Genomic DNA, 16,729 nt, shown 5'->3' with positions numbered 1-16,729 from the left:
CGTTTATGCTAATGTCACTGTGCAATATGTGCACTGAATTGTCACAAGAAAGCTAAGCGAGTGTGTGTGTGTGTGTGTGTGTGTGTGTGTTAAAATGCGTGTGTGTGTAAAGAGAGACAGAGGAGACAGACAAAGTCTTTGTGTCATCCATCCTTCTAAAAGGTATTTGTGTGCACGTGTGTGTACCCCCCCACACACACTCTCCCATCACCCATGACCTCCCTGTAAAATTCCAAGGTAAAACGAGGAAAAACAAAATGCCACAAATGATTTACTTTCATGGTCATTAGCATTCGAAGCTAATGAGAGGGAAGTTGGAAACATTGACAGACATAATTATCACAGTTTTTTTTCTCCACCGTGCATTGCTCAAAACCCTGTCGTGCTGTAATTACCATGCCCCCATACCGCCCCCCCCCCCCCCCCCCCCCCCCCCCCCCCCCCCCCCCCGTGCTTGTGTTTCTGACGCAGTGATCCCTGCCCTCCCCAATCCGACCGCTGCTCACAGCCCGGTGGGGGGGAGTGGAGGGGGGCGGGTGGAAATGGACTCCCTCGCTCCTTTTGTTTTTCAGCCGAATGAAAAGCAAAACATAGCAGGAGAGCGATGACTAGGTCTGACTTTAGTCCGCGTGACTCCTCCTCGATTAATTGATTACACGGACTGTGTTGAATATAATGAGCCCTCATAAATATTCATATTTCTATTAATGCTTGTAAGAAGAAGCAGGAGTAGAAGAAGAAGAAGGAGAAGTAGAAGAAGTAGAAGAAGGAGAAGAAGAAGTAGGAGAAGAAGAAGAAGAAGGAGAAGGAGAAGTAGAAGAAGGAGAAGAAGAAGAAGGAGAAGAAGAAGAAGAAGAAGAAGAAGAAGAAGAAGTAGAAGAAGAAGAAGGAGAAGAAGAAGAAGAAGAAGAAGGAAAAAAAGAAGAAGAATGTGCTCCTCTGGTTGAAAACGTGCAGGGTTGTGAGATAAAACTGACTTTGATTGGTAAAAGTCGACTCTTCATTGATTGAACTGAGTGACTGTGATGTCGTCTCTGTTAGACTGTCTGTCATTAACTCAGTCAGCATAGCTAAGACTGCACCGCGGCTGTGGCCCCAGTGCGGCCCTGGGGATCCTAATTGACATCGTTCTCGCCAACGAACCAGGCGGTCCAGGGTCACTCCCACTGCCTCATGCGTGTAATCACTGTATTGTGTGTATGTGCGTGTGTGAGCGTGTACGTGTGCGTGTGTGAGTGTATGTGTGTATGCATGTATCTGTGAGTGTGTGTGTCTGCATGTATTTGTGATGAAGAACAGGTGGTGTTGAGTGTGCATGAAGTGGACAGCTGAAATGAGCAATGACAAAACTGGGTGCCAATCCTTCAATACACACACACACACACACACACCAGCAGCAGATTTTAAATGCATAGCTTCCTGTTCTTATAATGGAATCCTTACTCTATCAGCCTCAGGGGGCACAAAAATCACAAAATGCCTTTTCATTTCTCTACGTATGACAAAATAAAAACAAAAACAAAAACAAAAATAGAAAAACAAAACAAAACCAAACAACAGTCTAAACCAAGTATAATATGCTTTGTACAGCATTTGTGTCATTTCTTTAGTTTTTGTCTGTATGTTTTTTTTTTCCCCTGCTGAGTTTAAACGTACAGCAGAAATCAGATGTGCCAGACGTGTGACTGGAATCAGATAAGCATGAATCCTACACTGCTAAGGCCTCCGAGAGGAAACACACGCAAACACCATCCAACATCACAGCACTTTTAACCAGTTCAGACAGGAGACGGCCGGTGAGCCCGGAACAAGTCGGCCTTGAGTGAAAGACGTGCAAATCTAAACACACACTCAGAACACAGTTTACATTCTATATTACTAAATCATACTTATTCTGTCTCCACCGACAAAACTCTTACAACCGTTAGGACTTGTCTGACGTACTGTCAGTGTAATTAGACTTTTGGTGTTGAGTATACATAACTGAACTGAAGTGAATCTTGCGCTGTAATTAACAGTCGAAAAAGGACAATCAGAGTCAAAGAATGCAGACTGTGACTCACAATGGGACTGGCGTTGATGTAATCAGAGTTGCCATGGTTATTCTCCGCTTTCAGGATGACTCTGGAGTGATCATCTGAAACACAGACAAACAGGCCATGTTATTACACTAATGTCTATTCAGATGATAATATCTATAAAGCCTTTTATGTATGCTATTGATGATTCCTTTAAAAAAAAAATTTTTACGTAGCACAATATTTATCTCATATAAATAATTGGGGCGAGAGCATGGGGTGTGTTGGATGGAAAACATGCATGGTGATTTTTAAAATTAAATGAGATGTTACCCTGTATAATTATATCAGCTACATACAGAACAGCTGTGGATTGGTGTTAGCTGTCACATGACTGGGAAAGAAAAAAATGAACAAAAACTAAATCTAAAATGGAGCAGAATGTAGAATCCCATCTGGCTGAGTGGTCTATATATATATATATATGCATGTATGTGTGTGTGTGTGTATGTGTGTGTGTGCATGTGTGAGAGAGGGAGAGACTTTGTGTGTGTATGTGTGTGTGTGTCTCTGTGTGTGTATGTGTGTGTGTGCATGTGTGAGAGAGGGAGAGACTCTGTGTGTGTGTGTGTGTGTGTGTTGAGAGAGAGAGACAGCCATAAGAACTCACAGACGAGGACGCCTTGCAGGCGGTTCTTCTGGGCGTTGTGTTCTTTCTGGCCCACGGCACACACTGCTGGCTCAGCCTGGTACTTACACAAGGCTTCCCACTCTTTCTCCAAACGATCCTTATTCTGCAAGTGATCCTCCATATACGACTTCAGAGAGAGAGAGAGAGAGATGACCCAAAGACAGAGAGAGAGAGAGAGATCAGAGGACAGGAGAGTGAGAGATGACAAAGAGGAGAAATGAAGCAAGATAGAGAGAGAAAAAGAGAAAGAGAGAGAGAGATTAGATAGGAGAGTGAGTGAGACAGACACAAGAGGAAGGGAGAGAAAAAAAAAGATGGATGGATGTTTAGAGAGGCATAACACATTGGGTTTTGAGGTTACAGTGAGAACAATTCACTATTAAAAAAAATCAAAACAAAAAAAACAAAACAAAAAAACAACGACAACACACGACTTCAGTGGACTGTTGAGTTCAGAGAGACAGAAAGCCTGTGCTAATAGGCTAGCGGTAATTAGTGCATTAATCATTTGTTGACGCTTTAGAAGGCAGGACGTAATGTAGCAGAACAGCAAAACCCAATTGAAGACAAATGACGTGATATGAGCAGGCTTTGCTGATAAGAATGATTGTGTGAATAAACTTAAACACAGAGCTTTCAAACAGAAGAGAAATGCTACGTGGATTTCAGTCACTTCTTTACAAAAAGGATATAAAATGACTATTTTTTTGTCCACTCTTTGTGTTTAGCCCTGTGATGACTGTATGTATGCGTATAGTTATTTGTTCTCTCTCTCTCTCTCTCTCTCTCTCACACACACACACACACACACACACACAAACACACACACACATATATAAAGCCAACACTAAAACATATTAATCTCAGCAGAAGGACCCAAGGCAGCCTTTTACATGCGTCTGCTGTAATCAAACCTTCTCTCCAAGGCCAACCTATCATTTCCCTCCCTCTCTGTCTTTCTCTCTCTCTCTCTCTCTCTCTATCTATTGACAACAGAAGCGCGCTAAACGCTAACTTGCCGTCTCCTGGCAGAGGTAAACCAGCACCAGGGCCCTGAAACAGGACTCGTACCCGTTAATCCCTCGCACACACACGCTTGCACACGCACGCTCCGCCGTGTGGAGTGAGAGGAGGTAGAGGAGGGCAGGGCTGACAATCAAACGCAGGCAATTAAGAGGCCTGAAAGAGGCCTGGCGCGTCTCTCCTCCGCTCCTTCACCGAGAGCTCAATCACTCCATTTCTCCGCGCTTTGCACAGACGCTGATAAGATTGTCTGTGCTTAAGCCGCTTCTCAGAGAGAACCAAATTGAATTCAACAGAGACAAAGAAGAAAGGAGAGAGAGAGAGAGAGAGAGAGAGAGAGAGAGAGGAGGGTGAAGAGAAGGATCGAGAAGGATGAAGTGTGTGTGTGTGTGTGTGTGTGTGTGTGTGTGTGTGTGTGTGCGTGCGCGTGTGTGTGTGTGTGTGTCTGTATGGTTTGAGGGGATGAGGATGGGAGAGGGCTGGAGTTTTGTTTTGCGGGTTGTGAGTCGTCCCCGCCCATCTGAGGTTGAATGTTCTTATTGAGCGTGCGTGCATGTGTGTGTGTGTGCGTGTGTGTGTGCGTGTGTGTGTGTGTGTGCTGATTAACAGTGAAATTGTGTGTGTGTGTGTGTGTTTGTGATGGAAGATTACACACACAACCTGATGTCAGGAATCCTCTCAGCTCCACAGTGAAAGTAATACTCTATACACAATGGCACTGACACACACACACACACACACACACACACACACACAAAACCCTTTGATATGACAGCCTCACTCACTTTCCGTCACTGTCACTTCACCAGTAGTCAATCATTCTCCTCAGTTCACATTCTTACAATTTTTTATGCACATTTCAAAAGACAACACTGAGACTACAGCCCCCCACCCCCCCCACACACACACACAGAGACACACACACACACACACACAAAACTGGGATACATAGCTCCAGTCATGCCAGTATTCCAGCCACTGGCCCTGGTCGCGCCGTGTCTCTCTCTCTCCACAGTCATATCTTAGCAGATTATACGCCATGTGACAAGCAACTTAATAGAGGCCATTATGAGTCGTGTAGCATTCATTATTTAGTGGGGGGAAATGACTTTGATTAAAAAGCCTTAGCGGTCCAGTAATGAGATTAACTCAATTGGATAGAAAAGTATCTTTAGATCCCCTTCCCTGTCAGTTTCATACTAGGAAAAGTGGACTGACGCATGCATATGATACGTTTTAATGAGGAATACAGAGACTTGCATGTCATAATTATCACCTAGACCAGCTCTGGAGGCTTTTAGTGTCAACAGTGAAATCTATGACGCGATCAGAATAAGATCAAACTATGGCATCAAAAAGGGTGAATTTGTGTTGGACAGAGTCTATTCTATCCAACACCAGGTCCATCTTTGTGATGTCATAGTGTGATCTCATTCCAATCCATCACATAATTGGACAAAGACAGTGACATCACAAAGAGCAAATTTGTGTTCAACACTGGCTCAGCTCAGGTGGTCTGGGTTTTTATTTGGGGGCCAATCATGGTTTAAAACTAAACACCCCCCTTCAATCCGGGGAAAGCTGGTTTACAAAACTACTGAGCCCCAGCGATACAGGCTGTGATTCTTTGATGTCATCAGATTTTGTTTCCTGGGAGCTTTAATGGTCTTATGTCTGGTGAATACGTAATTCAAGGTGAACGGTTTGATTCAGTTTTTTTGTTGTTTTTTTTGCTTTGAACAGTTTGAATGCTGGGATTTGATGTATCGGAGCTTGGCAACTTCACAACATCGTAGGCATATCTTTAAAAAAGAAAAAAGCAAAAAACACTCACAACCTTCAGAACACAAGTCTGACAATGACTCTCTCTCTCTCACTCTCTCTCTCTTTCCCTCTCTAACATACACATACACACACAAGCAGAAATTACCCTTCGTTCAGTTCCCACTCTCTCTTTCTCAACTGTCACTAAGTGTCTGCCAAAAGAGAAGACTGAAAAGGGCAAAAGACTGTGTGTTCATCTCATAATCTTACTCTCTCCCACTGACTTCGTACAGGTTCATAGCCCAGTAAAGACGTTAATGGACTTCTACTCCAGTGCTACCTGACCTGATGTAACCATGTCTCATGCATTGCCATGTCTGTGGTAAAGTGCAATATTACAGATACCACTAGGTGGAGTTACAACTGTAATAGTCCTTGGCTATGTTTTATTTATTTATTTTTTTAACATAACTTTATTATCAATTATGCATTCATTATAACACATTCACATATACATAAATTTTACATTTAAGTACCCATAGCACAGCACAGCACAGCACAGCACAGCACAGTCTTAGTCACAGTCTTGTACGCATAGCACAGCACAGTCTGAGTTCACAAGCTTGGTGGGATATCATTAAGAAAAAAAAACAACAGTAATAATAGAAAAAATGAATAAATAAATCACAGAAAACCTCCCTCCAGCATTCAACCATCGCCCCTTGGTCTAGCAAGTGCCTTCCAAAATATATTGGATATTCTAGGTCCCACATGATCCAGGAATGGAGTCCAAATATGATAAAAAGTTACGTTTTATTTAAGGTTCAATGTTTATCTATTCCTAAATGCCCTTAAGACCATTAATAATCATGGACCGGAGCCTCTTAAACTCTTATAATCCAATACATTTGACATCACTAGAATCTGACAAAATTCTATCTGTTATCTACTCTATCTGCTAAAAATCTTGATGTTGCAAAAAAAAAAAGTAAAAATATGTTAAAAGCAGGTACTGGTATTATCTGTACATCTAGTGTGAGAGAGCATAGTAAATATGTTCATATTTTACTCAGTCCATACAGTGATGTGTGTGTTTGAGAAAAATAGAGAGAGAGAAAGAGAGAGAAAGTATGTGTCTGTGAAACGCTGTGTATGTGTGTGTATGAAGCAGTGTGTGTATGTTTGTGTGTGTGTGTGTGTGTGTGAGTGTGTGTGAATTTATCACTGTACCCATCTCTATTTACCGTCTCTAATACCATCTCTATTAGCAGGCAGAGATGTGAGCTAATCAGAGACAGAGGGATTGTTATGTTTCTGGCTTTGGGCCATGCATTTAATCACTGAATCACTCCTCTATGATGGAGAACAGTCACTCTTACCTTCCCTTTACATTGCTACCGAAAGGAAAAAAAAACCCATCTCTACTTCAAGACAAGCTGAGAAAAATGTGTACCAACAGAATAAATTACCATCAGAAGAATTATGGCCAGAGGCCGCTTATTGATTTTCAAATGTTTCAAATAAAGGAAGTCTGTGTGTATGCACACACACACACACACACACACACACACACACACACACACACACTTATGCACACAGCGTCTAGATATCAAAGTAAAACACAACTGCACTGAGACAAAGTCTCAGCAGAGAGGGTAAAACCTCACCAAACCATAAAAATGATATAAATTCCATAATTAAATATGAGGGAGAATATTTAAAGCCCCAGACTGTTCCCTCCACATATGCACATTACAACAACTAAAGGACTCCATATTCATCTGAGTGAGGAGACGAACTCTGGCAAACCTCTCTGTCTCTGTCATACACACACACACACACACACACACACACTCTCTCTCTCTCTCTCTCTCACACACACACACACACACACACTCTGTCTCTCTCTCTCACACACACAGACATACACAAACACTCTCTCTGTCTCTCTCTCTCTCACACACACAAACACACATGCACTCATTCACTCTCTCACACACACTTACTCTCCCCCCCCCCACACACACACTCTGTCTTTATCTCTGTCTCTCTCTCTCTCTCTCTCTCTCACACACACACACACACTCGTTCACAGCCCTCTTCACGTTCCACTGAAGCTGACATTTAGAAGCATACATCAAATTCTTGTCGCTGTTTATATTTACAAAAACGGATCTTTGAGTACTATAATAATTCTCCTACACACACTGCAACAGGCATATTTTTCATTAAAGTCTATGGTACTTCAAACCGTTCAGACACTGCTGCACTGTTTTACGGGGATTTCCAGTTTAATAGCTTTACAGATCTTGGCTCTTGTACAATGAAACGACAGTGATATCACTCAGTGCTGTCCATGGTCCTGAAAGTACAATTCCTACTAAAATATACTTAATCACACAAACACTCAAACATTCTTGTTACAGAATTTAATGCAATACGGCAGGTCAACTCAAAGAAACCTTAACAAACAGATATATGTATACATTACATCATAACCTGCTCATAAACACATTAGCATGCCATTAAGGCTCACAAATGGAGAGATGGACTTCATACAGCAATTCATATTTCTGTTCTTTAACTGTTATTCATGGTTATGGATCTTTTATGTGTAGTTATAAACCCGTTACGAGCGACTACTCAATATCACGGGTAATTCACGAACCCCGCGGTCCGAGCTACGAACCCGCATCTCCGCGCTACACTGCACTGTGGGAAAACAAGGTGGATTACGCTCGGGCAAGAACAATGGGAACACTGAAAAAAAAAAAAAAGCGTCCTGTCAATCAAAGCGGTGGACGATAACGCCGGCATTAAAATGCTGCTCGCCTCCGCGGCAAGCAAAACCTCCGCTAGAGAGGAATCTCTCCGAGTCCTTTATCTTAGGTGGGAGAGAGGGAGAAGGGAGGATTTTAATGACCTTCTGTATTAAGGAACAGAAATTACACTGTTTGAATGTGTTTAATGTTTAATGAGCAAGGGGGTGGAGCCAGCCCGGTGAGTAATAACCAATATATATATATATATATATATATATGAAATATATCTATGAAATGACTTGTCTGCGAAGAACTGCACTGCCCTGCTTCAGGGGACACTAATTGGGGTGCAGAATCTCCATTAAAATGTCAAGGTTGAAGGTTGAAAAATAGGGATTGGAAACATGTAAAAAAATAGTGACGGCTGAGTTGAAGTAAAATATAAAAGCATGACATATATAAATATACCTATAAACATGTAAGACATTGATGCTTTTCTGATGTATGCTGGTTCAAATTTGTACTGGTATAAACTGGAGTTGTAAATGTTCACCGGTACTATGGTTTGGTACATACCAAGGTTTTTACGTAATGGTTCATTTTTTTCACCGTTGGAGCAGAGAAATTAATTAACAGTCATTGGACTGACAACATTACTGAATGAGTTACCATCATTATTTGACTATTTTTATTCAGTAAAACACACAGGTCTACATTAAATGCAAACGGATCATTAGTTATAAAGCCTTTTTTTTTTACCAGAGGGAAAAGCACTCTGTAACTTCTTTGACCTCATGATGAGATGATGATGGTGGAGATCAGGTCTAACTTCACTGTCCTTCCCCCCATTAAGTACAACTTTGTTTAGCCTGGAAAGACTCCCGCTGTCTGAAACGACGTGATGTCTGGATTTGAACGACAATGGATTTCAATTGACTGGCACCCACCACTTCTGTCAAGCCACAGGCTGGGAAATTACACTTTTGAGTCATACAGTGAAACCTGGATTCCATGTGAGTGGGGCTGAGTGGTGACATCACTGTTTGATTACTTCTTAGTGGAAAAACATTTCCTTCACAGAGTTCAAACCAAACTGTGGTCTGCACTGCTGTGTGAATATATGTACCGTTACACCCCCAAGTGTTAAAGAGAAGAGAAGGGCCCCTGTTTTTTGAGTACACATGTAGTTGAAGCAAGCACAGAATGTTCAAAAAATCAAATCCACTGAATGCTCCCAATAAACCCCACCAGTGTTTCCCAAAAAAGCATTTTGCCTCTTCTGTTTCATCGACGTGCGATAAACCAGCCTTGGATCAGTGAGTGTCTTTCACCCCTGGTTGTGTGAGGATAAGGAAACGTAGCAGATAGAGGAAGAGAATGGGGCTCAAAAAACGGAAGCTTCCAGATTGATGGATCTGCCCTGATACATTTGCACTTTTTCCCTCACCTTGTTCACAGGCGCCTGAGGGCAGCCCAGAAAAAGGCCATCATTTCTACAGACAAGGCCAGGAAGCAGAGCCAACCTAACCCATGATGAAGCACACTGGGACAAAGAGAGTGTGTAAGAGATTGAGAGGGTGTGCTTCAGAGATTTCCATTCTGACAAGTGTGTGTGTGTGTGTGTGTGAGTGTGTGTGTGAGTGTGCATGTGCATGTGTATTTCTGTGTGTGTGTGTGTGTGTGTGAGTTCGCCAAAAGTACCATGTATTCATCATCCCAGGTCGCTCAGTGGCGGGTCTGTGGGTAAAGCCAGCGAGAGAACCGGAACAGTGTCTCAAAAAATCACTATCAGCAGCTCTCAGGTCAAACCACAGTCACACTCTCTTGTGCAACTACACGTGAAAAAAGATAAAGAGGGAGCTCCAGAACACACACTGGGATAAAACTCAGGAAGGGGCGGGGGGGGGGGGGGAGGGGGGGACAACATAACCCCCAAACCAAACAACAAAAAAACTCCCAAAAGTGTTCATTGATATCATACTTTCATATGCACACACTTCTTGCAGAAAAAAGAAAATTAGTTTTTACTGTCCTGTTACATCTCATTATTGCTTAGTAATAACCCAGTCATAAGAAGGAGGAATTCCAAACCGGCTAGGTGACTCAGAGAGACATTGTTAACCGGGTCACATCGGGGCCTTGCGCTGTTTAAATGAGTTTGTTAGCCCTCCAAAAAAATTTTTTTTCAAGCACAATTCTTTGGCTGGCTTACGTAATTTTAATGGCTTTCAAAACAGCTTTCAACAGTCAAAATCAAAGCCATCCATTACGGTCCAAACACAAGCTGCTAAATGAATGAAATCAGTTTGCGTTCTACTGTCCTGTCGCTGGACACTTGATAAATATCCTACGCTGTAATGAACGCCCCACTGCTGGGCATCTATCAGTTTTTCTTGGCAAGCGTGTCTGGGAATGAATAAAACAAAAGTTGCGCTAAATTAAAACAATCCATTGTGCGTGAAAGCTAATGCCCATAAGGCCCTCAAATCTTTTTCAGACTGGGAAACAAAGACCCAAAAATCAGAAAAATGTGCCACTGACATGTAAATGACTGACTCATTCTCTCTCTCTCTCTCTCTTCTCTCTCTCTCTCCATCCACAGACACACACATACATTTGTAAATATTTATACACATACACATGTATACATATATACAAATAGATACAGACAGACAGGTAGATAGATAGGGAGAGAGAGTAAGAGAGAGAAAGAGAGATAGATAGATAGATAGATAGATAGATAGATAGATAGATAGATAGATAGATAGATAGATAGATAGATAGATAGATAGATCGATAGATAGATAGATAGATAGATAGATAGATAGATAGATAGATAGATAGGGAGAGAGAGTAAGAGAGAGAAAGAGAGAGAGAGAGACATAGATAGATAGATAGATAGATAGATAGATAGATAGATAGATAGATAGATAGATAGATAGATAGATGGGGGAGAGAGAGAGAGAGAGAGAGAGAAAGAGAGAGACAAGAAAAGAGATATGTGCGGTGCGTGTACTGTGTCTTTACCAGTATCATGTGTCCGGTAGAGATGTCCATGTTGGTATGGGCAGGCTCCTCGCTCCAGGAGGAGGTGCTGCTCCGTGCGGAGGGACTGGCCATGGGCCCATCGCTGAACTGCGAGGACACACTGTTAATGCGCGAGGTGTGTGAGGCATGTAAAGGTTCCACTCTCTCCGTGCGCTCCGATGTCTGAACGGCCATGCGCTGACGACACAGGTCCTACACGAGACAGGTAAAATGACAGTTAAAACTCTCAATTCACAAAAAAACCCCAAACCAAAACAAAATAAAAACCCACGCCAAACAGGTTCTGTTAAAAAAAAAAAAACGCAAGAGGTCACTTGCAAAAACGGTACATGTTGATACCTATCAGGATGTCCACACACACAGTGATAATCTAACATGGCAAATGAAGCAAAGGAAAATGTCTAAATTAATAGCTAATTATCTGAATACACCTTCAGTTAATTACTGTTAAACTCTTACTCTGATAGGTGTGTGTGTGTGTGCGTGTGTGTGTGTGTGTAATGTTATCTGTTACGTGTGTCATCAATGTATCTGCCTACTGGTAACATTTAGATCAAAATGAGTTATAGGTTCTCAGTGTAAACCTGTTAGATACTAGGAGTGTTTTAATAGCACACTAGAGAATGAAATGGTATTTGACATTCTCATATTGTCTTATATTGTCTTCATACAGTGGAAGACAAAATAATTGTTGGAGAAGCAACTGCAAACTATCGTACGTGTGCTGTGCAAGTATAATCCGTCAAAGCAAATTAGCAACGCTTTAATCTGTCCAAAAAAAAAAAAAACTCTCTCCGATCAGATGTCATGTGACAGAAGCTAAAAGAAAAATCAATCCCAAACGAGAAACCACAGCTTTCCACAAGACACCGCTCACAGTAGCTTTTCCAAACTCAACAGTAAGTCTGTGTCATCCTATTTCTCTTCCTCAACACCCCCCCCTCTCTCTCTCTGTCTCTCTCAGCAGGTTTGAACTAGGCCTCTGTCTTCATGGTTACATCACCGCCTAAATACCAAGTCACAGCAGGTGAAGAAAAAGCGAAGAAGTCAGACCTGAGCTTTGCTAATGGCCAGTGTTGCCTAGGCTTAGCCACTTTGCCACCGTGACTGTTGAGTTGTTGTGGTTGAACACTGTATTTTTTCATACATGGGCCCTTTTAAAAACATTGAGTGACAAAGCTGAGAGCATGAAAACAGACAGAAGCACTTCGGAAAAACCCGGACCAAGTTTGAGAGAGATGTTTGGAAAATATTCCTAGTATTCTTTCTCTCTCTATTAAACGCTGTGGATGAAAGAAAGACCTGGGGCACAAGAGACTGTCGTGAGAAAAAAGGAAAGAAAAAAAAAAGTTCGGCACCTTTTTGTTCTTACTTATCACTGCAAACAGAATAAAGAACTTCAAATATGTAAACAGAAAACTTGACTTTGACAAGTCCAACAATTCGCCAAACAATATGGTGATCAAACAACAAAATGACTTACTTACTTCGCAAAGATTCTCATTACCATATTCATCAACTAAGTAATTACACGATTCTTAAGTTGAGGCAAATTGGAGACTTTCTTAACTTTCTTACAGAGCGTTTGAGATGTCTCAGAAATCCGAGCTGAGCTTTAACGAAATTTCACCACAAAATACAAGACAATATCACTAACCATCCCAATGTACATTTAGCCATATGGAATTATCTATCAACACCATCATAATATCGTAGTCTATCAAAAAATTACCATTATTTAAAAAAAAAAAAAAGCTAAATTATATACATAATTCTCTCAGCCAGTTAAGATGGTTTGTCATGTTAATATTTAAACATTAAATATTCACTCATAACCAGTAGATAAAATCAAATCCAAAACATTTAAGAAACAGAGCAAATACGCTGTATAAAACAAGATGCGCTTCAAACTGAGTGCGTTTCAATTCAAAATGCAAACAGTGACTGGCAGAGACATATTCTCAAGGAGCCACACTGTAGGTCTACAAACCAAGCGAGCATTTATGCTCAATTTCTTCATCAATTCAGTGCCTTTCTCCCTTTTTTGTTTTATTTATGTATATTTTTATAGAACATCGCCGTGTCTCATGTGAGGGTTTCTTTTTTTTTTCCTGCTGAGAGGGCCGCCTCTCCCTAAATGACATCATTCCACTCCCATCATGCACCTGTGCGCCATTATAGATTCTGAGCTTTGCCTCTATCTACCCTGCTAGTCATTTTCCTCAAATTGAAGAAATGAAAGGAGGAGGGAAAGAAAGAAAAGGGGAGAGAGAGAGAGGGAGAGAGAGAGAGAACAAGTGAGTGAGCAAGAGGAAGAGAAAGAGAGAGAGAGAGAGAGAGAGAGAGAGAGAGAGAGAGAGAGAAAACAGTCCCCTCATTGTTTGGCAACCATGATTGGATCTACGAAAAAGCCCTCTTGAAAGAGGTTGTCTTACTGAAGGTGGAGATTTCTCCATCATATTCACTGGGATCAGTGATTCGGTAGGATTTTTAGATGATTGGCTGTACTCTCAGAGATAGAGAGGGTGATCTCTATTTGTGAATAACTCTAGGCTTCAAGGACAATCACACATAGTGGGAGATCTTGTAATCATATGATCTTTGCTTGCTGTATGGTTGAATGAGACCGCCATGATAACTGTGATTACAGACGCAAGACTGATAACTAGACAAACCCAATAGCTTTCAAAACGTAATGAATAAACTTTCATGTCCGTGGAGCTTAGGGACCAAAGTACATCAGGACAGGACTGCTCAAATCCAAACATTTGACAAAACCTAACACTGAATTGAAAAATAACAAGCATTTCTTTTAAGCTGAAGAGGAGTACATACGTGTAACACGAATAAACCTATTTTACACATGTTTTGCAGTTAGAGCATATTCATATTTTTAAAAAGTATTTTTCATCATACAGAAATTCATACAAACACGCATAAGACAAAAGCAGTAGGTGCTAGCTGCCACAACGTGACCCTGTCTGCGAGCGAATGTCCAACAGTAGCGAAAGAATGAATTGAACAGATAAAAAGGACAAAAGCGGAGCGGAGCTGACAGTCAGGTCAGGCGGTGTGAGCAGGGGGTCGGAGGTGGGAGTGTAGTGTGACTCGCTAATGCAGATCCCCTGGTGAGACACGAACCAGACGGAAGGTTGCGTGCGGAGGGAGGGTGGGGAGGTGAAGCCAGGCAACCCAAGGAAAGAGCAGCGACTGGGGGCACACACTCTTGGCCTCCACCCCTCACATTAATAACCATCTGCTAATGGGGCGGATGACAGCTATGGCTTAGATTGGGGCAGTCATGTTAATATATTTAAAGACACACACAAGTATACACATTTACACACACACACACACACACACACACGTTTCAATGCAGCACAATATAAACACACAGGATCACACATACAAATGTTTGCAGCAAAGTACATGTGCATTCCTTTCAACATTTCTTCCTTCCAATCTCTGTCTTTCTTTCTGATGTACACACACACACACACACACACACACAGTAAAAATAGGCTTCTCGGCAAACATAACTCTTAACTAGCATTCCATGCAATATTAAAGAAAATAAAGAAATTTTTTTGGATATTGGAAACAATGACGAAACAAGGGAACAATTTCTTATTTCTCTACTGCATATTTCACAGGGCGCGGGGAGGGGGGGGGTGTGTGTTTGATAGCGATATATCTAGACATCAAACATCAAACCAATCATTTCTGTCCAATCATCAAACAGGTTCAAGACCAAGGATACACAGCATGCAGTAAAACAGAGATACTGACAAATTTTAGGAGAAGATTTGTGTAAGGGTGGACCAGACACAGCACCTCACTTCTCAAAAAAACAAAAAAACAAAAAACAAAAAACCTCTAACCCAAAACTAACCGGTGTGACAGGGAGGGAAGACACCCAAGTCAAACCATCATCCTTTCTCTCTCTCTCTCTCTCTCCCTCCCTCCCCCTCCCCCTCCCCCGTTCCTGACCGAAGCCTTGCTGAATTAAAAAACGCCTGCAGTCTTAAACCTTCCCCCTAAGAACCCCATGAACTGACCAAGGCTCTGAAATAATTCACCGACTCCTTTCGTACGATACTGTCAGTGTTTGAAAACTCCTACTTAACAGAGCTATCCCACCGTTCCCCAACCCCAGACAGACCTGTGTCATCCTGTGTGTGTTATTGACAAGTCTTCACGTTTATGTGAACATTCTTTAACCATGTTTGTGAAGATTCTTTTATGTAAGCAAGCATCAAGGACCAAGACCATGGCTATTGTTTGAGTACAATCAGATGGATCAACACTGGGCATATACATGGTAAATGTAGCAATGACGCAACCAAAAAAAAAAAAAATCCCAAAATTATGATTAACAGCAGCTTTTTAATGAAGAAAACATACTGAATATAGTGCTGGTGGATGAATGGACGTAATCCTGTCAGTTTCCATTGAACATGTCTCTAACTTGTAAAACGTACCTCTTGGTGAGACAAACTGGTGGACAATTATACTTATGACAATAGAAGAGCAATGCAACAAAAAAGCACGGACCATGTGTCAGACGCACATGAACATGTGTGTGTGTGTGTGTGTGTGCCTGTGTGAAGCGCGCAGGGCAAGAACTGATTATAATTCCGTGTTGCTCACAGGAGCCAAGGCAATATGAATGCAATAATAGAGAGAGAGAGAGAGAGAGAGAGAGAAAGAGAGAGAGAGAGAGAGAGAGAGAGAGAGAGAGGAAGTGTGTGTGTGTACATAGGTCTTATAATTTTCTAATGAGCCAACGCTAACCCAAGATATCTCACACCAGTTACGTAATTTGCTAAGGTGTTCTAGCATGTCACAAAAATTTATGATGAAATGTAAAAAAAAAACTAATGTTTGTAAGTGAGGGAGAGAGAGAGGGAGAGCGAGAGGGAGAGGGGGAGAGAGAGCGAGAGAGAGAAATATTCCGTGCATAAAATTAAGACGACACAACACACACACACACATAAGACTTTTACGTCACTTGCAAATCGAAATCGATACACCGTAATTACAAGCCGAAATGAAAACATGAGGGATGGTCAATAGCAGGAATCCACGTATAACCATCCCTGGATCATGCTGATAAACATTGCTTATTTCTTTACATCGCTGATTGGGCCAATATTCTAGGTGGGGTCTAACGACAAAGTGTGATAGGCGATTAAATATTGAAGAGGAGAGAAGGAGAAGTGGGAAGCTGCGCACCCCCGCGCGCCGCTCTGTCGTGGAGCGCAGCTGAGCCCCAACGCAAAATCAATAAGCCTCTACCGCAAGCCAACCCGCTAGGAGCCGAGAGAAAAAGGTCAGACAACAAACTCATTTCCCTGCTAAAAAGGCCCTGCCTCAATTAGGATTCATATTAGGCGCCACTGTCGCGCAAGGACATCTGGGCT

General features: G+C 41.8%; 1 protein-coding gene across 1 annotated transcript in view; it reads right to left on the bottom strand.

Annotated features, from left to right (window-relative positions):
• The window catches only part of ptprn2 (protein tyrosine phosphatase receptor type N2), a 136,368-nt gene that overhangs the window by 19,146 nt on the left and 100,493 nt on the right, over positions 1–16,729 (bottom strand). The window contains exons 13-15 of the mRNA XM_030779149.1: positions 11,286–11,498; positions 2,689–2,836; positions 2,064–2,137 (exon numbers count right to left, since the gene is read on the bottom strand). Of these exons, the coding sequence (XP_030635009.1) occupies positions 2,064–2,137; positions 2,689–2,836; positions 11,286–11,498 (435 nt within the window). The remainder of the gene's footprint in view (positions 1–2,063; positions 2,138–2,688; positions 2,837–11,285; positions 11,499–16,729) is intronic.

The sequence above is a fragment of the Chanos chanos genome, chromosome 7 (genome assembly GCF_902362185.1).
Source record: "Chanos chanos chromosome 7, fChaCha1.1, whole genome shotgun sequence".
Taxonomy (NCBI): domain Eukaryota; kingdom Metazoa; phylum Chordata; class Actinopteri; order Gonorynchiformes; family Chanidae; genus Chanos; species Chanos chanos.
This window is presented reverse-complemented; position numbering and strand designations above follow the sequence as displayed.